Raw genomic sequence first — 27,707 nt, 5'->3', positions numbered from 1 at the left:
AGTGACACCAGTGATAATGCTTCAACAGATTCATATACGTGGGGTTCTATCGATAGTTGCAATGAGAGGTTACGACATCAACATAGTCTACATGCATATATTGCCACAGTGATAGTTCCAACACAACAGGGTACACCTTGTCTTCCAACTCCAACAAGAAGGGATGACTACATAGTAGATATTTCAAGTTTGTTTTTGGAGTCATACATAGTAGACTTGGGAGACATCATCGATAATATACATCTTCTCTTTGATGAGGCAGATCCTTCTTCAGTTGTTGCGAGGGCTCACTCTGACCCATATGTCCATTCTCTACATGATCGATCTTCACAACTTGATATGATTGTGGATCCTTATGTATAGTAGTTGCAGGAGGTCTCTTTATCATTTGAGGAGACAATTAGTTCTTTGGGATAGGTTCTACATCCATCCTTGTCAAATTTGCACTCGTTCTTTTCAGTAGTCTTGGAAGGGGCAACCATTAGCATTGACATAGGGACAGTTGAGTAAGTTTCAAGGCCATCATACATCTTCGGGATTCTTTCCACACATAGGGGAAGCATCTCACTTGTATCTTTTCCATTGTTTCTTCCAAAGGGGAGGAACACTATTCAACATTCTTGGATCAGCTGACTACCTTGTCTCTCTTCTTCTTCTTTCTTATGGGGGGGACTTTTTCCTCTTATGAGGTTTTGTTCTTCTCATTCATCACTATTTTATATACTTGATGTATGTCATAATGGGGGCTCTTGATTACTCCATCCATCCATTTATCTTGTCTTTTCATCTTTCTTTTTGGGGGAGGGTTTTTCCCATGATGTTTTCCCTCTTTCTCCACTTTATGAGAGATTGCATTTCATTATGTACATGGGTACCTAACATGGCCTATTTTTTGTGAGCTTACGTGCATTCCCCTAAGTTACACTTAAGAGGGGGGGGGACACAGAAGTAAGCAACTCTAATTCAACACATGATGTCTACATTGGAGTTTGCATCATTAATTGAGACAACACAATTATTCGCACTTCTAATTTAACACATGGTGTCTACAACATTATTTTGCGCTACACCTTTGTAGGCTTATCCTATCATCATCGCACTTACTCCTGTGCTTAATGGAGGATAACCCATATCTGGGGGACATGTGCCTGGTTGTATGACTTATCATGATGCTAATTCGTATGCATTGTAAAAGCATTCCAAAGGCCTTTATATATAGGCACTCCTAGTGTACTTTGACATTGAATTGAATACATATCGATATTCTGATCATACTCTTTTTGGCCTACTGTTGTGCTTGTGCTTGAGTTCTTTGATCTTGGGTGAATTTTGCCCTAAGGAAAATTTTTACAGTTACGAAATGAGATTATAATAAAATTGGGAAAGTATCAACATTTTGATGTTGTGGAAATATTATTTAAGAAAAAAAAAGGCTAATTCTTTCATAGGAATAAGTTGTATTAATTTGACTAATGAATAACAAAATGAATAATTATTTGCATATCATTGATAATGAGAACATATTGATCTAGTGGCATTATTTAATACATAGCTTAATACATGAGTTAATCAAGGTTCATTGCAATCTCTATGAGCATCACCTAGAATCAATGAGTGCTAAGTGTTCCATTCATTGTCATGAAAGCTTGATTCTTGTGAGCCACTACTCATGAAACATAAGTCAATGAGGTTTACTTGAAAACTACACAACCAAAATTTTAAAAAAAAATTACAATTTGACATGCTATGGATAATATCACCTACTTATCAATTGATAGTTAAAGGGGATCTATAATGAATGGTTTGTAAAGCACAATGCTTGCTAAAGGTTTTGAAAATGGGGTTGCAATCTAAGTGAACTTAACCTTGGAGGAAACTCCATGGTTAAACATAAGCTGACTTGGAGTAGTTTTCAGATGGGTGACCTATTGTTAAGGCCCAATGCTTCACCTTTGTGAGCATTGCCTAGATGTAATAAGCGATCAATGTTACATTCATTCTCATGAGAGATGGGTTCTTGTGAGCCACTACTCATGAAACATGCGCCGATGAGTTTGAATCAAAACTACACAATTGAATCCTCATAGCAATATCACAAATCAAAATGTATCTATTTAATTATAACTTTCAATGCAATTGAATTGTGACCTCTTGTGAATATCCAAAGCTTCATGTCTATGAGCATCACCTAGATGCAATAAGCAATAAGTGTTCCATTTATTCTCATCAGAGATGGGTTCTTGTAAACCATTACTCACGAAACATGGGTCAGTGCATTTGACTCACAAACTACATGGTTGAATCCTAATAGCAATATCACAATTTGATTTGTTGTGGAATTTATCTCCTACTCAACAAAATGTATCCATTTTGAGTGTAACTTTAAACGCAATTTAACTGTTTACTTCTTGACATAAATTTATGTCCATTTGTTCGATTGTTTGTTATGAACGTAAATATATTGGCTCATCCTTGAAGTAATGGTAGGCATCTTTCATTTTTTATTCAATATTTGCATCCCAATTAAATACTAATATTTGCTCAAACTAGTAAAAATTTGAATGTCTTCATTTTTGCTTCATACTTCATCCTTTGTTATATCCAGAAAACTCATCAAAGGCTTGACTGTTAAGAATCCAACACATGGGCTTGGGGGCCTAGCTTAATTGACAAAGCTTCTTGTGGTAAAGCGTGAGATCACGAGGTCTACTCTCCCCCTACCCCAAGTTGTATTAGACAATGCAAATTACCAATCACGTTCAACAATTTACCACTTAAAAAAAAAAAATCCAACACATGCATTTGAGGGAAAAACATAATCAATTGACAATTAACATTTAATATAAAATATTATTAAGATCTTGTATTTGTAAACCCATTCTAGTTATATTCAGATTTATTTTAGACTTAATTAGATTTAAGGGAGCTTCACCTTATAATTTGAACAATATTCTTTGTTTTCTGTTGTCTTCCAAGAGATAAAATAAAACTTCAACAATATTAAAAATGCATATAGGTAACTATTACCAACAATTAATAAACAAACTTTAACAACTTTTTGAGGAAAAAAAATGCAACACATACATTTGAAAGCAAAACATAATCAATCAACAATTAATGTTTAATATAAAACTCTATTAAAATCTTATGTTTGTAAATTCTTTATCATTTTTATTTTAGACTTAATTAGATTTAAGGGAGCTCCCCTTAAATATTTCTTCCTAGAAACAAATTAAAACTTCAACAATGTAAAAAATGCACATAACCAACCAGTTATTTTGAACAAAAATCCCAGAAGAGTAGTATCTATTGTCAGCTTCCTATGAATGATTGGAGGAAATCTGAAGGCCATTTAACGCTTCAATTTTGGCATTCCTTGTACCTTTAATTTTTTATCATGTAAACCCTGCATAGTTTTTCTCGTTCTAAATGATCTGCATGTAACAATGTATGGACTTTTAAGTAATACTGATCACTTCCACTTCAGTGTTGGTTCTCAGTCTCAGCTTTTATATTCTATCAATTAATTAAAATTTACTTCTTGTGATTGAATTTTTTTGAGAATCATGGTATAATATCTTACATTTCCAGGAGGAAAAATCCTCGGACGTCTATGAGAAAAGCCATATATTAACAAGTTGCTTTCAAATTTCTACTCAAAGTTGACAGAGTTCAGATTTGTTTTAAATAAATAAATAACAGAAAAGCCAAAAAGATTCCATAACTGCCATACATCAGTTTTAGCTTTCGAGATTATAAGGGCTGTCAGACGTTTAGAGACATCACTATATGATATTTCATACGTTAACTATAAATCTTATCATAGACTGAAGAAAACTCACTTAATGGTGTTCAAAGACAATTTAAAGAAAAGGCTTGCATTGATGTGCTTCCACATCTAGATAAAATAACACTTTTCAGCAAGCAAAATTACTTTTTGAGATCATTAGTTAAGACTGCATTAATTTTAACTATGTTCAGCATCAGTCGCAAGCCCTGCAGGTTATGCTTGGACTTTGCCAACATATTCTTGTATCTGTTTAATCATTATTTGTTTACGGGGAAGATAACATAGTACATTGCAAAGATCAGACCATCTGTCACATCATATTCTTCAACCATGGCTAACTTCTGTCCAAGTAATCATGACTTCACATGGATCCCAATCCAAGCTAGAATTTTTTTCTCTCTTCACAAGCTTCTTCTTTGTGTTTTCTGGAGCTTCCCCTGCGGGGTAAAACTCTTCAATAATAAACTCAACTCATGAAAACAATTGGATAAAAAACTGAGAAATAACCCAACAACATTCAAAAGACATCGATATCACAATATATCAAGTCAGGTGTTGCAGCACTACTGGTTTTCCTGTAGCTTGCTACTAAAATTTTATGACTTAAGGATCATACTCTCTTGAATGCCAAAATGGCACCCATGAAAACTAAGCATTAAGACAATTATAGAAGAGATCCAGAAGTTATCTAAATTGAGCCTTCGGGCAAAGATTTTCACAAAAAATCGCATACAGGATGACACCTGAAGACATTAATTTTTATTACAAAAGATGATGTGGCAGCTGCTCATACTGCATGAAATTAAACCAGAGAAAAACACTGTAAATAACGACATAACCAAGTAAAATTATAAGAATGGACTATGCATAATTATAAAATAAGGAAATCTTGGTATGGAATGTATTACCTTTGTTACTCTCTCTTAACAAGTACTTCGATCAGTTGAAAATCGCAGAAGAGAATGATCCTTGGATGTCCATTCTCTGTTAAAACTTAGGTGACAAAGCTATGACATCAGTGAAATGGTTTAGTATACATTGTGAATAGAAAGACACATCAGACGATGGAAACACTAATCAATAGATCAGAGGTAGCAAAAATATGTAGGAGAAAGCAGTACCAAATAATAAGGTAGACAAAGCAAGCAGGTGATTGCAGAGTCTATCAAAGAGCTTTGTTTAGGACATAAAAATGATAAGATGAAGAAAAGGACAAAACAAAAAAGAGTGGATTTCTTCAGCAGGATAATGTTAAAGTTGTGTTCCTGAAGACATAAAAAGTTCAAATCGTAAAACAAATGCATTAAATTAAATAATTTCATTGGTTGTAAAAAGTTTGCATCTAAATGCAAACTCATCTACCACAAAGTAATGGATAGCAGGAAGAGTGAGCAGATTAGACAACAAAAGTTCACAGATAGAGAGGCCAAAAGAGTGGAGAGTACGGAAAAAATAAGAAACAAAAAAAATTGAATTAAATTTGATTGAAATAAAAGATGAAGATAACATTAAACAGCCTAAATTTAGAGAATCAATTTTCTCAACATTTTTGGTGAACAGTTATTCCCCAATTCAGAAGCTTTGGTTCAAAACATGGCGTCATTTTATCCATGTTCTATTGAAGGCTCCAAAAAAAAAAATCCTTAGTCAAAATTTGACTTGTAAGTAGGTATGCCCTGAATATGTCATCCTTCAACTTGATCTGTTAATGTACAAGCACTTAATCCTCCAACTAGTTCCAGCTTCCACCTTACTAGACGCTTTAAAAATTCCATTACCTGCACATTTGGAGGATATAATGGCAAACAGCTTTAAATAGATTTTAGTAAAACACCATGTATATCAAAACTTTTGCAGGAAAGTAAAAAAATATTAAATTAGTTTTGGATGCCAGTATCTGCATAATTTTATAAAATAAATATCTGCACTTTAAATGGAAACTAAGGAAACATGTACAAAATAAAAACATTCACGCAGAAGAGTGCAAACACATTAGGCTATTATCTCAAAGAGTAAGAATTTTTCTACCTCGGATGGATTCCTAAGAGAGTATAGAGCACTTGTTTCTTTAGCAAAAGCTGATACAATGATGCCACATCCATAACCCTTGTCCTTGAGAACCTGTACGCAATAAGAATGTAACTCAGATGGAGTTTAAAATTGCTAAGAACAATCCCATAAAATCTTAAGTTTTGGAGTCTAGATATCAAAATGCATGTTTAAAGGGAAGTTAATTATTCATTTTTACAATGCTTTTCTTTTTTGGTTCAATAATTGTGGCCTTGGGGATCACTAACTTTGTCTATGTGAACTGAAAATACAAACAATAGTTTACATATCAACCTGTTCAGGAGGGTGAAGAGCAGCCAAATATCACATACTACCATGGGAGAGAAGTCTGTTTACTATATTTACAAAAATAGTCAGGGAAACAATCCAAAGCCCCCAAAATGCCTTTTCTTCTATACTCCTGCTGCTCTAGACTATAATACACCCCACTGAAAAGATAGAATGATACAAAAATGAGTCTTACATTCTATTAGACATTAGAATGCAGCACAAGGATCAAGTTACCCTTCTCTTATTGAACCTGTGTTATCTTTGAAGGAAAAACTCCAGTTTATTTCCTTTGCATTCATCGTTCATGCTTTACAAAAGAAATCAATTTCTTGGCTACGATCCTCCTCTATCTGCCTGGCTGCAAGTGATTTTAAGGGAACATTAGAGACAACTAATGTTCCTACTCCACTTGAGAGTCCTTATATGTGGCAACAAACTTTCACTAGAATAATTTAGACACCCTGAAAATCCCTTCATGATTAAATATAAAACCTTATTGCATTGAGTTCTCCAAGTCGAGAAGGACATCCACTAACATTGCTGCTAATTTAGCATTCGCATGATAAGGGCATTCTCACTGCTTTGCAATAAAACATTCTTCACTTAACACCATTTTCAAGGCATGCAACATTGCTTATTTTACTCTAAAACCTTTTTTGTTTGGATCTCTGAAATTGAACCAAATAAAGGTAATCTGCATCTTTGATTGCAAACAAATATTTGAATCCATTTTAGCTCTTTGAAAAAACTTCCATCCAATGGAAAATGATTGTAATCCTCACCACCAACTCTTCCCTAGATAAATAAACCCAACATAAATGGCACATGGCTTTCTTCCCATCATCTTGTTTCATTTGATCTTCTTCGCATCCTTTCTCATCATTGGATGTTGTCTTGTATATGAGTCCATAATCAGTTTGTGTAATCATAATCCAATGTGGTAAAAAAATGGAGGCATCAAGATGGCAATATATGGTGGCAAGGAAAGAAAAATAAAGATCCAAACTCCACTCCTTGGAATTAGCATGCTTTCTAACCATAGATTGAATTTGTCCCAAAGCTAGTTTGAGCATTAGCATTATTGTTTATTATGCAATCCCCATGTTGTCTATGGCGTAATTGGCCAAAAAATCACCTTCCCTAATTATATCTTAGGACAGTCCAATAATTGCTAGGCATTCTGAAGGATGCTAGAACCGTTCAAATTTGAAGAATTTCTTTTTTTTAATAGAATTGACTATTATCATTGAATCTCCTATGAACGAAAGATATACCCTATTGGTTTTTATACTAGTAGACCTAGAAGCAGATCTTCGGCTTTTGCTTTATTGGTTGTTCCTTCTTTTAGTTTTTTCAAGGCTGCACATGCTACCTTCCCTCTTCATCTTGGACAATGTATCCTGCTGTTGATGAGCTCCTATTTCTATTCCATTGAAGGTCAACCTTGACAAGTTAGCAATAGTAATGACCACTTAATGCCCACTCTTAGATTGGTTGTAGAGTTAACTCCAAAAGCAACTTGATTAGAGTTGTTGTCACAATGTATGTGAAAGAGGCAAAAGCTGAAATTAGCTTTTCTATGATGCATATCTACCAGATGGAATCTTTCCAAATGAAAAACAATGACTTAATATTTTATGACATATTGATACTTAACTTCCTATGTCAAGGAAAAGAACCATGAATTAAATTAAATTCCTAAATTCAAAACTTTGTGAGGCAAATTTTTTTCCCATAAGCACACAAAAGTACGCTTCAACATGGAACCAAAGTTACCCAAAAAAGAATACCTTGGACCTTGGTACATGTTTCCTAAAGTGGAAACACATCCCCAACTCAAAAAGTACACATTGGGACATCTCTACATGTTTGAATATTTTAAATGAAATTTATTCATATCACCATACAGGTCTTGGAAGTTTCACTTGAATGAAAAAAAAAAAAAATTACTAAAGAATTTTTTAGTCGTTGAAAATATAATCAATTAATATTCAATATAAAATAAAGGAGAGGAATGCTCCTTTAATAAAAAATTACAAGAAGATATTTCCAGAAAAAAAACAATTGAGAACAGAAAACACAATAGAAAATTAGTAAACTAATTGTACAACTTAAAAACAGAACGTTGCTAAAATCTAATTGACTGACTTAAAGAGAGTTACTTATATGACCATTATACTAAATATTACAATATTACTCTAATACCCCCCCATAATGGTCATTCTACTAAATTACTAATTACCCTACAAAAGACTTGAAATAGTCTGCAAGTCATTAGGCCACTAAATAGAAGGCTGATTCCTTCTCTTCATGGTGCTTTGCAACATGAGTTTTCTCCTGAGACCCTCGCTAATTGGACCTTTGATCAGCCAGCCACTTTCTACAAAACTTTCTTGTATGACCAAGAACAAGAACAAGCTGAGTGCCTTTCAACCTGATGCTAGGTAACCGCAACATCCCTCCCTTTATCCAAAGACTAAGATTATCTTCTCTCAAAAAAAACTTCAATATTTGCTGATAAAATGTCAGAGAAAAAAACACTGAAACCACGATTTTGCCAAATATCTTCAAAAGAAACTGCAGCAAAAACAGCACCATGGTTTTGTGTAAAAATAATCGAACCATCAGTGCATTGCTAATATCACACATGATTTTGTGAAAAAAAACGGTCAAAAATGTTAATTCCAATATAGGAATGGATAACCCTTGTAGATCTCAAAAAAATTTTGTTTTCATGGTTGAAAATAGTAAGATATTTGTAGAAGTCACAATTTTTGTTCAAAAAAAGCCAAAATCTGAAACTCGAAAATATCTTTTGAAAACTTTCTCAGAAAATGTTCAGGATAAAGTTTTAACCATAAATTTTATTTAAAAAAAAAATCCATCAAAAAATCAATATGCTTTTTGTTTTAAAAATTAGGAAAAAAACTTGGGAATTTCTAGGTATTTGAACCATGAACTTATTGGGAATATTTTCCAAAAACCAACTTTTGCTTTGATTCCATGAAATGATAATTGATTGATATTGAATATTAAACAAAGAATAGGAATACCCCTACTAAGTGATTGCAAGGAGATCTTTCTATAATGGAAATGATTGAGAACTAAAAAACGTAATAGAAAGTTACTAAACTAAATAGACAACTTAAAAAACACAAAGTTACCAAAAACTGACTGACTTAAAATAAAGTTACTTACACGACTATTATACTAAATATCTTAGTTACCTGGGTTCGCTGGTTTTCCCTCGGAACCACGTCTGGGTTCGAACCAGTTAGAAATACTAGTCCGGTTCAACCCAAATTCGAGCAGGGTTCCATTTGCAAGTGGGTGGTTCGAACTTGGGCAAATTTGATGTGCCCAAATCGAATTTGCATCGAACCCAGGCAAATCTTTGGTGAAGGACGACTTTTAAGCTATTTTTAATAACATATTTGATAATGTTTTGAGTTCCGTAGCCCTAAAAAGTGAATGTAAATAGGTTACGTTGGCTTATAACATCATTTGTGGTGTGCAAGTAGGTGATTGAGCAAAAATTAGTTTGTGCAAGGAGTTATAAGATTGGATTTTGAGCTATATTAGAAACAAAATCAGATATATATAAAGTTTTATATAAGTTTCTGCTTCTAGACTTCATAAATATGTATATATACAATTTTTTATATTTTTTACATGTTCTTGTATGAATGAACCCAAACTAACCCAAAACCCTTTCCAAAATTTTGACGTATCGACCGGTTCTTGTTTACTGTACTGGGTAAAGAAATCAATGCATACAGACAATGGATCAGAATACCAGAACTTCTTATATTATTCGCATACGCCAAAGATATTACATTATGCTTATCATATTTCTGATGATGAATACAATGATCCTTAAGGGGGTATATATACATCTTGAGGAACCTTCCTGAAGGTGTTTGTCAATTACATACAACATCTTGGCTACATAATAAGAACCTTCCCGATATCAACAACATACATCCCAATACACACCCTATCGGCCAATACCGACGACATACATCCCGATACTGACGACATACATCCTGATACTGACGACATACATCCTGATACCATATTTACTGATGACATCATCCCCCCCAAAAAGAAAAGTCGTCTCCAGATGACCACACAACAAAACAACTAACTGCATTTATTCATAAAACAACATAGACTTAGACATCATGAACTAGAAGGCTGTGTCTCAAACTGTGAAGACTGGCTGCGTCGAAGCTGACACACTTGATCTGTTCGAACCTTCAAATCAACTTTGATCTGAGAGTTTGCTTCCACCACTTCCTTCAGCATTAATGCAACCTCCTGACACTTAGCTTCTTTCTGATCATGAGCCCTCTTCGCTAAGTCCTCTTGAAGAGCTTCTACCAAACGCTGCTCTGCTGCTGCTACCTGCTATTCCGCCTGCTGCTTCCTTCGTGTACTTTCCTCGAGTTGCGCTAACAAGGCTGTTTGCTTTGCTTCCCATGCAAATTGCTGGGTGGCAAGTTGGTCGGCCATCTCTTCCCGAGCTTTTTGCCCAACCTTTGCCCGTCTTCTCTCTGTAAGCACCGACTCTGCCAAGGACTTGCTCTGCTTCGAGATGACAGCAAGGCGAGAATGAACATCCTTATCCTTCTCCTCCGCTACTAGTAAAGGGCCCGACACCTGCACCCCTTCATCTACTTTCTCTGCTGCTGCTATTAGACTCTAATCCTCCACCCCTGGTGATGTCGGTACCTCGACTACCTCACTGTTCGACCAAATGGCCTCCAATTGTGGGTCCCATCAACTGGTCATACTTCTCACCATTGATAACCGTAGCGACCGGGGGTCTAGGGGGCAACGCTAGTGCCCCTCGACATGCTCCCTGTCGCGATATAGGGTGGGGTCGAGGGGTAGTGCCCCTCGCTGCCAAGACCAAATTAGCACTCCGAAACCCACACAAAATTGCATGGAACACACTATTTTTGTCATTTTCATCTGATTCCACACTCTTTTTGGCAACTAGTTATGTTTACCCTTCCCTTTGGCATCATGCGTTACTCATTCTGAACTGTTTCAATCTATCGTCATTTTTTAAAAAAAATTTAGAAAACCTCCTATCACCCTTTTTCTGTATCTATTCCTGGACACTGTATGACTGCGCTCCTGTATTCTGCCTACCTTATTGCAACTTCCAATCTCGGCTTCTTAATCCATAACAAGTACTTACAAATGTATATAGATTTCAGGTTACAAAAGAGGCTGTATGGACGCATCAAACATCCCCTTGATAAGTTGCCGTACGGATGCAAGACCATCTTTGATGTTGCAAGACTGCTCAAATGTCGTACGGTATCGTTCAAACAATTGCTGACAATGCCAATGTCTTAAAATGTCGTACGATGTTTAAATATAACCTGGCTGCCATATTATATAGTCAAGAAAACATCTTGTATCCATACGGTATTGTTAGTGCCTCAGAAATGTTTAGCTAGTGTATGGTACCTTCAGATTGCCCAGTATGCCGTACGGTGGTGCAGGTCTTTGCTATTCTATGGTTGCCGTACGGAAGTACAATTTCAAAGTTTTTAAATGCTATACGATTCCCTGATATATCCGTACGGAGGTACTAATGATGCCGTATGGTATCACCATGCAATATAGTGTATTTTTAAAAAAGACCGTATGGTGGCCAATTTAACAATGCACACGGTATTAATTGTCAAGCCATACGGTGACTGTGTTGGCTGTCGTACAGTGGCTAAAAGAATCTTCCAGACGCATATAGAACCTGTACGGTAGCAACCAAAAGACTTCTTCAAGTGCGCATGGAATCCATACATTCTGACAGTAATTTTAACCTCTAGATGCATATTAATTCCGTACGGTAGGAACCATGGAATCTTAATTCCCCAATCTTGGAATCTTAACTCCCCAATCCATACGGTTGCAACCATAAAATTTAATTAAAAGTCTTCTTAGCTCCTGCCTTTGAATACCGGCCGTACGGTGCCCAGACTTAGATTTCCCTTTATTTTCCCTCCTATAAGGCCATACGGTCATCAAGTTCTTTCCACTAATTGTGTTAATGACTCATTAAGAATCATGCTCCAAATTTTATTGCTTCCGTACTCTAATCTTTTATTACTTTATTACTTCGTAGTGGCACTCAAAAATTATGTTTAACTCTATCCTTACTTATCTTGCACATGTACAGTATTTACATATATACAGTATTTACAGTTGTTCTTTTCTCAGTTGTTTGTCCACGAAGGTGTGTTATTTCTTTCATGGTAGACATTCAACTTTGACCCGTCAACCACTTCCTTTCTGTCTAGTGTCCATAGTTTTATTGCTCCGTTATCACCCACTTCCCGAATCTGGTACAACCCGACCCATTTCACTTGAAACTTGCCTAGTTTGATCTCGTTCCATCCGTCATACTTCAACACCAATGTCGTCGGTAGAAATTGTGTATCAGTCGATGGGTCCCTTCGGGAAGGAAATTGTGTATCAGCCGATGGGTCCCTTCGGGAAGGAAATTGTGTATCAGTCGACGGATCCCTTTGGGAAGGAAATTGTGTATAAGCCGACGGGTCCCTTCGGGAAGGAAATTGTGTATCAGCCAACGGGTCCCTTCAAAAAGGAAATTGTGTATCAGCCGATGGGTCCCTTCGGAAAGGTTTTTGTTATGTAGCGACATGTTGTATGTGGCCGACGGACTCCTTCGGGAAAGTGTTTATAACCCCTTCGGGAAGCATTGTATTTAGGAGATCTTATGATATCAGAAACTAATGTAATATCTTGGCATATGCGAATAATAATAAGAGTTCTGCTGTTCGTGTTCGTGTCCATTATCTGTGTGCAATTCTTAATTAACCTATGTGGTAAACATTTGGCGCCGTTGCCCGATGGACTTGGTACGCAGGCAGGCGAATATGAATTAAATGCCGAATCAGTTGAACAAAGATAAGAGTAAGCTGAAGGAAAAAGATGACATACGCGTTGTGCAGGAAAATTTAATTCTGGCTCAGCAGATAGAGCGTCGAAGGAGATTTCAGAAGATTGCTGACGGAAAAAAGAGCGCAGAAGGATTGTTGAAGGAGACTCGACAATGGCTTGTTTTGGTGGAAGAAGCGAGGGAGGAGTTTTTGAACTTGCATACGCCACGGGAAGAGAATCCTGACGGAAGGAGATTGACTCGCACGGCTCGAAGTGCCGAAGGAGCACGAGCGTGGAGTGACCTCTTCGTCCGAGATATACTTCCGGAATGAACAGCTTCGGTTGACGAACCCTCTTCTTCACCAAACAGCGCGAAAGTCGAAAACATCGCATGTGTTGAAAACAGCGCGGAAGCCAAAAACAGCGCGGGTGTTGAAAATAGCGCGAAAGTCGAAAACAACGCAGGTGTACAGAATAGTGTGGGTGTGTAGAACAGCGCGGGTGTGCAGAACAACGTGGGTGTTCAAAACAGTGCGGGAGCTCAGAACAACACGGGTGCTCAAAACAGCGCGGGAGTGCAAAATAGCGCAGGTACACAACAAAACCCCCAACATACAGTGATAATGGCAGGTCCGAAAGAAAAGTTGCCTAAATTTGATGGTGAGGAAGCAGCTGATCCCATTCGACATTGTAAAACATGTGAAACGATCTGGAGGGCAAATGGCATAACAGATACAAATGAATGGATCCGACAATTTCCTGCTACCCTACGGGGTGTTGATTGATTGGTTTACTGATACTGATCCACAGAAGTTAAACAGTTGGGATAACATTAAGGAGTTCATCGCAGAATTTCAACTTCTGCGCGACGATAATGAAATTGTAGCGGAGATATTCAATACCAAGCAAAAGAAGAATGAAACAGTACGGGTCTTCGCCAAGAGGTTGAAGGACTTAATCAGTAAAATGGAGAATAAGCCGGTAGATGGGCTCCAAAAAAGATGGTTCATTGAAGGCCTTCACCCGAAGCTGCGGAAAAAGATGAAGATCGTGCCACCATCGACATATACTGAAGCATACAATCGGGCATTGAACCTCGAAAGTGAATAGAAGACAAAGAAGAAGAAGAAGACCAGCTCATCTGATTCAAATGACGACGAGCCTTCAGGAGAAGATAGCAGCGACGATGAAGGTAGCAGCAAGAAAGTTCGTGCTCTTTAGAAGGACATGCTTCGGATGATGAGGGAGTTCAAAAACATGAACAAGGAGACTAAGGGCAACGACCTATGGTGCACAGAGTGCAAGAAAGAAGGCCATACGAAGGGATCATGCCTGAAAGAGAAATTTTCCAAGATCTGCCAGATTATGGGACACTCGGTAAAGGAATGCCCGTACAATCTGAATACAAGAACATTGCAGCAAGTGTTCCTCACGCAGGAGGCATCCCTGTCAAGAGGGAAGGAAAACACCGGTACGGAAGGTGCCACATCGGGCGGATACAGAAACAACCGGCACGGTCAAAACAACAACAATAGCAGCAACAACAATAATGGCGGAAGAAGTCGAATCCAGTATGATGCGAATGGCCGACCGATAGTTCAATGTCGTGCATGCAATCTGTGGGGTCACTTTGCCCGAAAGTGCACAACGGCGAACACACCGAAGTTGCTATGCCGATGGTGTGGACCTGGCGATCATGACGATGCTAAGTGCCCGAAGTCTGGAGTAAACTTGATTACTGTCGAGACAGGCGAGGAAGAAGTTTTGGCAATCACTCGGAAGCAGGCGAAGCTATACCCTGATTTGACGGAGGAAAAGAAGAAACTGGAGGAAGCACGGGTAGAGATCCAAAGAGCAACGCAGGCAGAAATGGCACACCTGAAGGACACGCTTGGTACCTCTGTACGGAACTACGCGGAACAAAACATCATACGGCAAATTTTGCAAGCCGAGATACCTATCAAGATAAGTGATCTGTTGCTCACTATGTCTTAGCTCCGATCAACACTCACAAACATCGTTCCCACTGCTCAACTACCAGGAGAACATGGAAGGAAGCAGGAAAGTGGAGCAAGTACAGTGGACAAAAAGGAGAAGGAAAGTGGCGCAAGTGCAGAAGATCCGATGTTGTTAGCCCTCTCATCCGGATGCCATCCGACAGTCGTCGAAATGGGAATTCTCGGGACTGTATTGACGGAAACAATTATGGACGGAGGGTCCGTTGTTAATGTGTTGCCTGAAGACACTTGGAAAAAGTTGGGACAGCTGACATTGTGGCCACCTACCTTCCAGTTGTTAACAGCCGATCAACATGGAATCAAGCCATTGGGAGTACTCACAGCGCAACCAGTGACAATTGGAACATGACCGTTCCTGTTGGACTTTGTTGTGATCCCACTGAAGCAGAGAGGATATGATGCCATTCTGGGCCGAGGGTGGTTGATACAAGCCAAGGCAAAACACGATTGGAAGAAAAATACTTTATCACTTGAAAGCAAAGGCCGGAAGTATGTCATCAATCTACACACTTAGATGGTTGGAGAAGAAGCTCTATCATCGGATTCCGAAGGAGAAGATGATGAGAGGAGGTAGAGTATGGAACCCGATCAGGAGGGAGTCCTACGATTGGAAGGAGATGATGATCTGGATTCAGTAAATGGTCTTTACTATTGGCAGATAGAGGATTACGAGCTCTTTCCAAGTTGTAATATGCTAAGGATCGACGAAGGTAAGAAAGAAGGAAATGAATGTCCGAAGGAACACAGAGAAGCCGAAGGAGGAAATGAATGTCCGAAGGAACACAGAGAAGTTGAAGGAGGAAATGAATGTCTGAAGGAACACAGAGAAGCCGATGGAGGAAATGAATGTCTGAAGGAACATGGAGAAGCCGAAGGAGGAAATGAATGTTCGAAGCAACACAGAAAAGCCGAAGAAGGAAACACGGGTATGACTGAAGCTGAAGGACAGAACATACAGTACAAACCCAAAAGAAGGAAAGATTCTATTGTACAACTGCGCCGGAAGAAAGTATTACGTCGAACCACAAATATAGTAGAAAGGTACCAGCAGCAAGGAAGACACATGATACGGTCTGCACAGGCAACAAAGAGGATAGGTTCAATAAAAGTTGTAGCAGTACAGAGTGAATGTGTTATTGACGGACAGAAGGGGCAGTTGACGGAGTCCATGGTAGCGAGCTTCGGGAACAAACTGGGCAATATGGAGATGACACAGAACAGGCGTAGCAGGTTTCAACTCGGACAGTGGGTGTTGAAGTACAACAACTGGAATGAGATCAAATCAGGCAAGTTCAAAGTTAAGTGGGTTGGGCCGTATTAGATCCGGGAAGTAGGGGACAATGGAGCAATAGAATTATGGACTTTGGATGGACAGGAAGTGCCTCAGGCGGTGAATGGCTTGAAGCTGAAGGTATACCACAATCGAAAGATTTCTGCATCAGAGAATGGCCTTCGGGCGACCCCTTCGTCGTTGTAGACCGACGATGCCGACGGGCGAAGGGAAAATTAACTTTCCTATTGAGAAAAAAAAAAAAAAAACGTAAAAGTAAAAAAAAAAAAAAAGAGAGAAAAAAGTACCGTACGGTTTTCAAGGAAAAGTATCGTACGGCTTCCATATGTATCGTACGAATTTCATAGTTGAAGGGAAGAATACCGTACGGCTTCCATATTTACCGTACGGTTTCATATTTGAAGGGAAAAGTGCCGTACGGTTTCCATATTTGAAGAAAAAGGTAGCACTGTACGATTTTTCATATTTGAAGGTGTACGGTTTTGCTGTAGTACGATTTTTAATACAGTGTACGGATTTTAACTGAAGGCTGATGTACGGTTTTAGTATAGTACGATTTTTTTAGCAGTGTACGGTTTTTAAAGAGCTGCATATTGTAACATCGGGACCACTGTACGGATTTTAATAGCCAGAGAAGGTTACTGTAGCTCGTTTCCCTTGGTCTCCTTCTGCATGTTCTTGAACTCTTTCATCATCCGAATCATGTCATTTTAGAGGGCGTGAACCTTCTTGCTGCCCTTTTCATCATCACTGCTTTCCTCTATTGAAGATGTGTCATCATCTGAATCCGACGAGCTACTCTTCTTCTTTTTTGTCTTCTACTCACTTTCTAGGTTCATTGCCTGATTGTACGCTTCAGTGTATGATGATGACGGTACGATCTTCATCTTCTTTCACAGCTTTGGGTGGAGGCCTTCAATGAACCATCTTTTCTGTAACCCATCAGCCGACTTATTCTCCATTTTATTGATCAAGTCCTTCAACTTCCTAGTGTAGACTCAGACTGTTTCACTCTTTCCTTGTTTTGTGTTGTATATCTCTAGTACGATTTCATTGTCATCGTGCAATAGTTGAAATTTCGTAATGAACTCCTTTTTGATGTTGTCCCAACTATTTAACATTTGAGGATCTATATTGGTGAACCAATCAATCGCAACACCCCGTACGGTGGCCGAAAACTGCTGGACCCAATTGTTGGTATCTGTGATGTCATTCGCCCTCCAAATCGTTTCGCATGTTTTACAATGAGGGATTGGATTGGCTGCTCCATCGCCATTGAATTTTGGCAACTTTTCCTTTGGTCCTGCCATTACTATTCGAAGTTGAGGGTTTTGTTGTGTACTTGCGTTGTTTTGCACTCCTGCGCTCTTTTGGACTCTCGCACTATTCTGCACTCCTGCGCTGTTCTGCACACCCGTACTGTTTAGTACATCCGTATTGTTCTGTACACCTGCGCTATTTCCGACGGTCGTGTTATTTGGTGAAGGGTTTTCGTCAACCGAAGCTGTCCATTCCGGAAGTGTATCTCAGACGAAGAGTTCACTCCATGCTCGTGCTCCCTTGGCACTCCGAGCCATGCGAGTCAATCCTCTTTCGTCTAGATTCTCTTCCCTCGGCGTATGCAGGTTCAGAAACTCCTCCCTTGCTTCTTCCACCAATACCACCCATTGTTGAGTCTCCTCCAACAATTCTTCCGTGCTATGGTGTCCATCAGTAATTTGCTAAAACCTTCATTTGCGTTCGGCCTGCTGTGCCAAAATTAAGTTTTCCTGCGCGGTGCATATTTCGTCCTTTTCCTTTAGCTTATTGTTATTCTTGTTCAGCTGATTCGACATTAGTCTTCATCCGTCTGCCTACGTACCAGATCCATCGAGCAACGATGCCAAATTTTTACCGTACTGGGTAAAGAAATCAATGCATATAGACAATGGATCAGAATGGCAGAACTTCTTATATTATTCGCATATGCCAAAGATATTACATTATGCTTATCATATTTCTGATGATGAATACAATGATCCCGAAGGGGGTATATATACATCTCTAAGAACCTTCCCGAAGGTGTCCGTCGGCTACATAATAAGAACCTTCCCGATACCGACGACATACATCCTGATACACACCCTGTCGGCCGATACTGACGACATACATCCCGATACTAACAGCATACATCCTGATACTGACGGCATACATATTGATACCATATTTACTGATGACAGTTCTTTGAACCCATATTTTGAATCGAACTCGAACTGGTAACTACGCTAAATATTAGAATATTACTTTAATAATTACATCATATAATTTATATTGTTGTCTTTCCTATTCCATAGCATGTTTTTGGGACAAATGGTAGGGAATGGGGCACCACATTTTTGGGAAGCAATCTTTTAGGGGATGTAAAGGGGTAACAATTAAAAAGGGGTATGTTTGGTGTGGAGCTTGACCACTCTCCATGTGCGAGATTGTTGGTATGTGGCAATTGGTCATGCTGCTAGGCTTAAATTTTAGTGACTTTGTTAGTCACATTTCTCCCCAAATCAATTAACGGGAGAGTGCAGTGCAGCAGAGCTCCTCTTGTAGTGCTTCAGGGGATGACCCTTCCAGTGGGGGCCTAGGGGAAGAGCCCACAGTATAGTTTTGGGGCAAATGATCCTAACAGGGGCTGCTGGGGGTACTGCCCCCAACAAAAGGTTTTAGAGGTAGCACCCTCGAAGCCAAAATTGCCTATTTTTTATAAAGGAGTCAGCTCATGTAGAGATTCAGAAAATATTTCTAGAGCTTTATTTTAGGCATATCTATGCCTATATATTTGTATCTTTCACCTCATAGAAACATATGAGAATAATGAAATTCCGCAGCTTTGTTTGCAGAGAATATTGTCTTGAATTTGTTCTTTGATAACAAAGGTTTTTGTCGCATTGGAATTGAGTCTTTGTTTTCCTATTCATTCTTTTTCTTATTCCATATCAATTGTTATCTAGTCCTGAAGCTCTCAATGGAAGGAGATGATTTTTGAAGGCTTCTCACACATTTGAGGAAAATTATTCATCCAAAACAAACCGGAGGTGTTTGTTTGAAAAAGTAAGCACTTTTCTTTTAGTTTTTTCATGCATTTGCTTTGCAACCCATACTGTTGATTCATTAACAAATTTTTATATATTATTTTGTTAATTGGTTTGTGTAGTAAGAAGTGTCTTCCTGAAATCTTTTCAGAACATTTTACAGTTCTGAATTTCAATATGTTTTGAGAAATTTATTTTATAAATGCCACTGTAGGTGCTAAATCCAAATGCCTAGGCAGTCTTGTTAGTGGTTTTGGACACCAAAACGTGGTATTTGGGTTAAGAATGTGGGTTTCTGCCTTTTTATTCATTTTCTTTAAAAACCAAATAATTTTTATTATTAATAGAATTTTGCTATAGTTCTCCCAAATGCTACAAAAAAATATTTAAGTTATTGGGAGATTGTTGATTACATATGAGTTTATTAAGGGAGTGTTTAGTTCCATATTTATATGTTGTGACCTAAAAGGTCTTTTCATCTAAAAATTTGTAGTATTGTGTCATGGGGCATTCCAAATCTCTTTGAAAATTTATTTTATCCTACTCAAAGATCTCACAATTCATTTATTTTCAAGTTTGGTAAAGTGTTGGTCCATCTGTTTGTTTACTTTTATTGTTGGGAGATGTAAAGAATTGATTTTAACTTGCAATAATATGGCCACCAAATTTGGCCGAGCAAGTCGTTGAGCTTGCCAATGCGCTAAATGCATTGACTAATAAAGTCAATGATATCACAATTCAGCTTCTTGGTCCTAACATCCATTGACCCTCAACCAAATCTGATCCACAATGGATCCAAAAATCCATACGAGCTTTCCACAGGGATCCTTGATATGGAAACACAATTTTCCTACAATGAACTTATTAATGAAGGTTAAGTTTTATTTGTGAAATTGAAGCTCTCTAGCATTGCAAAGGTTTTGGTCACCAAACAACAATATGCACAGGATCCAATCAATTCATCGAATCCTACTTCGAGTGCAAGAACTAGCCATTACTCTAATCCTCAAGTTCAATAGCCATTTACAAGAACATTTATTTAGGGAGTTAAAATACACTATCCTAGAAATTCTTGATGCTTCATTCAACCAAGCACAATTGATAGAAGAAAAGATTGCCGCCCAATCTCATGCAGCTCATCCTTCATTTCTATAGGTCCTCTAAAATCTAAACTTTGAGATCTCAACCAGGACAAGATTTTTCCAAAGATTAAACTTCTCCTTCCTCTTCCATTCCACTACTAAGAAATCTTTTTGTAAAAAGTAAGGACATGAGAAGTTTAAATGTTTCAAGTTGAAGAAGAAAAAATTGTTTGTATAATCTAACAATAAGTAAAAATATTCCTATCAAGACTTTTCACGATGATAGGAATTATGATGAGTTAAAAGGTAGACTCAATAAGGTCGCCTTTGCTGATGTTTTCAAGATCGCTGCAAATGTAATGGCATTGCCTATTCTGTATGTGTTTTCCAAGAGCAGTGATCTCTCTTATTTATATTGCGGATGAGACATAAAGGGACATGTCTCTTCATGGGACATGTCTATTCATTATTATTTAATTAATATAACGATTAATTATCTAACTATATATATAGTCTCTCTCTCTCTCTCACACACACACACACACACACACACATCTCTATATATTTCTGCACTTTAGTCTCATAGTTTATCTAATTGAAGCTCCCAAACATCAATGCACCCTCTTAGCTAGGGAGGATAAAGACAGGAAAGATATTACACCATTGGTAATATTAGGAATGACAAATTTTAAGGATATCTTTAATCAGGAGACCTCCACCATTTGATATCATGAGTATTGGCCTCTAGAATATCAACACATGATATTCACCAAATACTTTGAGTAATGGCCTGTAGAATATGAATACATGATATTCACCAAGTACTCAATAAGGCAATGGCCTACAGAATATCAACATATGATATTCACTAAATACCTATCATATATCTATACTAACAATTCATAGACCATCAAGTGGATGACATCTACCACTTAGTTGTTGATTTACAAGATATAATCCATCATGATCTATTTCAACATTAGTTGTTGATTTACAAGATATAATCCATCATGATTTATTTCAACATTTACATAAAATGTATATCATGATTTAAGTTATTGTAGGATTGTCACCTTCTAATAACTTCTGTAAATACAAGTGATAATCATTAGGAAGTCGTCACTTTCTCATGATTTACACATGGGATAGGCCCATTAAAATCATATAGTCATACACAAGGACTTTCAAACTCCCTTTGAATAACAATCATCTTAGCTCCTCATCCAAAGTTGCCTTTGAAGAAGTGTTAGACTCCCTTTGAATATGATATCAATCTCCCTTTTCATGCAATAACATTCTCGGAGGAAAAGATCTAGGCACATAGCTCTTATAGTACGTATAGAATTTCAAATAAGAAGTTGACCACAAAAAGTAAGGACAATATTTGAAGGTATGGTAAAAATACTTATCTCATTATTTTTAATTTTAGGAACAATCTTAATTTAATTTTATTCCATAATTATAAATTCAAATTAAAAAGTAATAAGGACAATATTGAAGATATGGTAAAAATACCTATCTCATTATTTTTAATTTTAGGAACAATTCTCCTTTAATTTTATTCCATAATTATAAATTCCCATTATAATCCCCTTTTATCTTAATCAATATTATTAAACATTTACAATGCTAAACATTTAATGAATGTAGTTACTCCCTTTTGAATATCACTACATATCAACCAATATGCTTATGTCATTATACTTACCTATCTCAGGAGTGATGTGGGCTACAATTCCACTGTATGTCCTTCCTATTTATTACTCCTACATATATCCAATTTTTACTTTCTTTTCCCACTACTTGTTGGGTGGATATTTTGCAACCGACAGTTTGTGCAACTATAGTCATAAAATTGGTTGACCAACCACATCATATGAGACAGAGTCTCTCCTATATCTAAGGGAAGACTCCCCCTTCTCACCATTCCTTGATCAACTCAAGGTAAGAAAGAAGTTGAGAAATTTTTGTAAGGGGTGTTACCAATATTCTTTCCTCTTAGCTTCAGGAAAGAATCCACTTACCCACGAAGTGAGTAATGAGCAAGATTAAATCTCTAAACTAAATTTCTATCTAATAGTTAGAAATGGTGATATTGATAAACCAACACCAACTCAAAGGCTGATTGAAAGCATACTGGTTTGGCTCTAAGTTTTGTTTGTCCAATTTATAAGAAAAATCACTAACATTGGGGTGCAAAGAATTCCAAAAGTAGATGATTTCTATTCTATAACTTGTTTTTAGTTTTAATCTATTCTATAAGAAAAACCTCTACCATGAAGCACAAAGACTTCCAGAAGTAGGGAAAATCTAAATATTTTTGGTGATTTTGAGATGGTAATACAAGCTATAGTCAAAGCTTCTAGTCTATGTATCACCGCAATCGCTCTCAATCAAAGCTTCGGTTTTGATTGCTTCTTAACTCACTAAGCTCTATTATTTGAGCATACAATAAAACATGAATCAAAGACTACAGACACAAATTGCAGTCAAAGCTTCTAATTTGTGCGACCACAATTGCTTCTAGTGGAAGCTTCAAATCCAATTGCTTCTTTTTATTCACTTTTCTTCCAAATTGGTACTACACAATCAAAGTTATGCTTGCACAATTTTGACAAAGCTTTCTTGCATACAAATAAAGATGATTTTTACAATCAGGTGGGGCACTTCTTATATAGGGAAAAAAGTGAGAGAAAGGAGGAAAAAGTGAGAACAACTCAACCACTTTGACTCGGTAAAACTGGGTGCTTCAAGAATTATTGGATTACATGTCATGAGGACATGCAATCGAATTACATGTAATTGCATCACATGCAATTCATCTTCTGCAACTACAAATATGGAAAACACTTGAAGAAAATGTTGAAGTTATTGATTCTGAATGAATCAATCCTGCAGATTATCATCAAGGCCCTGTACTTGATGGTGCAATTGTGGATGATTGCTGATTTGGGAGTTCTTATATTCCGTGTCACTGCATTCTCTTTGATGAGTTTCTGGTTGTCATTTGAAAACTTGATGTGATCAAGCTTTTTCTCATTCGATTTGTCATGAATTCTCCTTTGTAGATTGGCACATTTTGGAGTTTTTGAGACTTTGAAAACCTTCTCAATGGTGTTTGGATATAAACTTAGAACAACTTTCCATCAACACCTTTAACTCTTTTTTTTTTTGAAGCAAAGTGCTTAGTGCATCCCACACGAACTTAGGTTCTAGGCCAGCCACTGTGAAAGTGGAGACCAAATGAATGTTGCTTCTTTGGATCAGCCACATATCTTCTTGACAGGATGTCTCTATTCTTTGAGGAAATTTTGACAAATCTTGAAGAGTGCCTGCAACATGAAGATGAGAACATCTTCCAATAAGATTGAATCCTTGAGAACTTTGGGATTTGAGTTACAATAACGAATCCATGAGGAGTGGGTGTTCAAAGTATGGATTAGATACCTATTGAACACATGTGATGGCTGGAAATGAATGGAACAATATGTATTTGGACAAAAAGGGCCGATTATGGATTTATACTGAAGGATTGTATGTAGGAAAGGATGGGCTTTTTCTCGTACGGCCAAGAATGCAAGTTGGATACATATGTAGATGCATAAAATGACAATTTTGGTATCTAAAAATGTGACTTTTTACCGAAATTGAGTTCTCTAGAGGTATAATTACATGTGGTAAACATGAATCATCTTTCCTTCATATGAACATGTAATTCGGTTCGAAGGATGTAATTGCATGTGCTGGAAGATGGATTAAGTGTGGATTGGTATGAAAGGTGAAAGCATGTAGATGAACTTGCATTCTTGGATAGGATTCTTCATCTTTCTTCCAAAAAAGAAACCAAAACAAGGAACAAACAAGCAAACTCAGAATAAAACAAAATGTACCTCTTTCTTTTGACTCAAACACGACAAACTTCAAGATGTTCTTCTACTTGCAATTTCGTTTGTTCAAGCATTTGTAATGAGAGGATTTCAATTTATTTAAAGAAAAAAATGCAAAAGATATGGCATGCCTTTGAACGAATGGACAAAAACGAGTCAAATAATGCAACATCGTAATAAAATAAGGAAGAAACATGAGTAAAGTTGAATTCTTCTACTTACTTGGAGCTCAATGAGCCAAAAATGGAGGAAATAGAAGTTTAAATGAACATGTCTCCAAAATCAGGTTCTCCAAGTGCAAACACATGCAACAACTAAGTGCCTTTGACAAATTCAAAGTTCCAAATCTTGATCTCCAAGGTCAAATGCATGGAGGTTTTTGCATTTAGATGCTAAAATGTGGTCTTGAATCCCTTTCAAATGCAAAACGTTTTGGTGAAATGCATATCCTTGGATGTTTTTGGAGAAAAACTTGCCCTCCAAATACATTTACATGAGCCGTTTTTTGATGTGTTTTTCTGAAAAACGTGATCTTCAAATGCCAAATCATGCATTCAAACTCCAAAATGCCTCCTCCAAATGGAGACACATGGGCTGGAGATGATTATTTCTGGGCGTTTTTAGTAAAAATGTGCCTTTAGAATGTCAATGCATGGGGCATTTATGGAGAAAAACAGCACAAACATGGTTTAGGATAGCATTTGCATGCATTCGAATGCATAGTCAGACTCTAGGAACACAATTGCATATGTTATTTTCCCTTGGAATGCCATCATTTTTGCTTGGGAAGAAAAATCGGGGTCTCAACATGCAATAACTTATTATAAATGACCATATATATGGCGTGGAAGTGCAAATCACACTCTTCCAACCCTCTTAAATATTTAAAATATGCAATAGATGTTATGCCTTAGGCAATTTTACCTTTGGAGTGCAAAAATGGGGTCTTGGAGAGTCATTACATGTGTTTGTAGTGCAAAATCACACTCTCCAAGGCCCATTACATATGACATGTTGGCTGGAAAAGGCCTTTTACATGCAAATTGTGGTCTTGAAGGCCCATTACATTTTTAAAATACACTTTTTTATTTGCCTAAATCCACAACCGGCTTCCTAGAGCAAATCACACTCAAAGTGCTATTACATATGACACCTTTTGCATGTAGAAGGGAGATTTCACGTAAATCAGACTCTTGGAAGTCCACTACATATTTATAATATGGTTTAGTATGTCAAACACACGTATTTTCAAGCCAAAATTGGACTCTACAAGTGCATTTGCATGTAAACATGTAAAAAAGGCATGTTATTAAGTTGCACAACTTTAAGTGACCAATTAAGCACATGTCTAATAGATTTTTGAGTTAATATCACTTATGTACTGTTCTTTTTTTTCTTCTTTCACAACCTACTATTGATTATTTATCAAAGATGCTAATGGAGGTCACTGTACACTAGTGTTGATGGTAGAACTTGTTGTACGGTGGCAATATGATACTATTATGAAGGGTCGTATGGTATGGGAGTATGACTCTATGGTGTTGGTAATGGTGCATAGATGATGTACGGTGAGGGGTAAAAGTGAATGCAAGCCTATGAGGCCGTATGGTATTACAGTGAGCCATACAGGATGGGTCGTACGGTGTTACTACGAAATGACTGTGTGCCAATCTAGAGTTTGTATGTTTGTGTAGTTGTACGGAAGAAGATGTGGGGGTAGTGGAAGTGAGTTTGAACAATACAACCATGAACAAGATGAAATCCAAATATTGAAAATTGAACATAGGTATATTCAATTAATAATCGTAGATAGATGGTGCTCCGATTTGCCAGATCCGAGCGAAGTGTTATAGGCGATGGAATAGGATGAGGGTTGTATCCCACCGAAACCGAACAAACCAAATAGGGAAGGTCTTTTACTTTTGAAATGGTGAACAATAGAGAACTCCAACAGGAATTTGCAGTACATAGAAAATAATCCAAAATGCATAGCAACTACTTCCTACAAGTTGTGCTTAAATACCCATTGGGAAAACCTTTCCGAGGGTGTACAAAGATAGCCAATGGCAACACTTACCAACGGAAACTAAAAATTAAAATAGGTCTAAGATATATTAAATCAATTGGAACCACAAATACAAATATTAACTTGGGCCCATATTAATTAATTTAATTAATTAAAGGTCCTTTTATTATATTATTTAAATTTTGGGACTAGTTATTTAATTAATTTAATTAAATTATTACATTAAAAATTGGGGACATTACAACTTAAAGGGGTCAAATGTAATATTTACACTAAAAAGATTATATATCATGTGCAAATATTATTCAAAAAGTAATATTTAACTTGGACGTTTTAAAATGAAACATAAAGTAGAACTCAACATTAAATTAGAACTATATAGTGATAAAGTCACTTAAGTGGAAAATAAAAAAGCAGCTCAACATGAAAATATAACATAAAGTGCACTATAGTCATTTAAGTGATAAAGTAACTTAAAAACATAATATAAAGTGAATTTATGTTATATTTTTCAAAAAAGTGAATATCAACATTAAAATATACATTGAAATTTTAAATATGTGATTATGCCTGGAGAGTCCACTTTTTGGGCACTTAAATGGTCATATCTTTTGACTACTAAGTCCGATCAAGCCCTAAGATATATCAAATCGAAGGAAAAACCGAATGCAAGAGATTGGACGAAACAAAAGGACTAAAAGCAATTAAAAATACACTCAAAAATTAAAAAAAGGATGTTGAAGGCCTCAAAAATCAAGCATAGGCTTAAGAAAATGAAACAAAAAAGACTTGATGAAAGCCTTCAGTAAAAGGATTCAATATGCAAATTGGGGTCGATTGGTTGATCGATGTTGGCCAATTAAACAATGAATTATCTCAAAGAAATGCATAACTAAGTTGAAAAAGTTTTGTACTGTTACCTACATTTTGTGGTGATAAAATGTAGGACAACACTACTTATAGTATTCGTTATGTTCATTGCCAAGTCTAATTGGTCCCATTTGAAAGGTGACTTTGTGGGATATCCACCTTTTTTTTGGTGCTTGTTTCTCCTTTAAATGCACCACTAAATTTGTTCTTATCTAGTTTCTTCCATACATGTAGATGAAAGAACCCAATTTGAAGTCCGCTATTTTCAACTCTTTGATATTTGCATAATGATAAGCACCTATTCGCATTTGATGCTTTTTTTTAACTGACTAATTTCACCATTGGTTATCTACTGGCTTAAATACCCGACATTTGTTCTTCTTAAATAACCACGCTCATAAAATTTGTTAGCATCAT

The 27,707-nt window shown here is 36.9% G+C and overlaps 1 protein-coding gene across 4 annotated transcripts in view; it reads right to left on the bottom strand.

Moving 5' to 3' along the window:
• Positions 1-3,795: 3,795 nt before the first annotated feature.
• LOC149575597 (putative trehalose-phosphate phosphatase C) overlaps positions 3,796-27,707 on the bottom strand; it is a 337,875-nt gene continuing 313,963 nt past the window's right edge. For 3 of the 4 annotated variants that reach the window (XM_089815362.1, XM_089815363.1, XM_089815361.1), the window contains 3 exons: positions 5,819-5,911; positions 4,699-5,568; positions 3,796-4,227 (listed from right to left, as the gene is read on the bottom strand). In XM_089815362.1, coding sequence (XP_089671488.1) covers positions 5,476-5,568; positions 5,819-5,911 — 186 coding nt within the window. In that variant the 3' untranslated portion in view covers positions 3,796-4,227; positions 4,699-5,475. Of the gene's footprint in view, positions 4,583-4,698; positions 5,569-5,818; positions 5,912-27,707 lie in introns of all 4 variants that reach the window. The other variant, XM_089815364.1, reaches the window with a different exon arrangement.

The sequence above is a fragment of the Cupressus sempervirens genome, chromosome 2 (assembly GCF_028749045.1).
Source record: "Cupressus sempervirens isolate cs-2001-9-10 chromosome 2, ASM2874904v1, whole genome shotgun sequence".
NCBI classification, from domain to species: domain Eukaryota; kingdom Viridiplantae; phylum Streptophyta; class Pinopsida; order Cupressales; family Cupressaceae; genus Cupressus; species Cupressus sempervirens.
The sequence above is the reverse complement of the archived record's forward strand: the minus strand, read 5'-3'. Positions and strand labels throughout refer to the sequence as shown.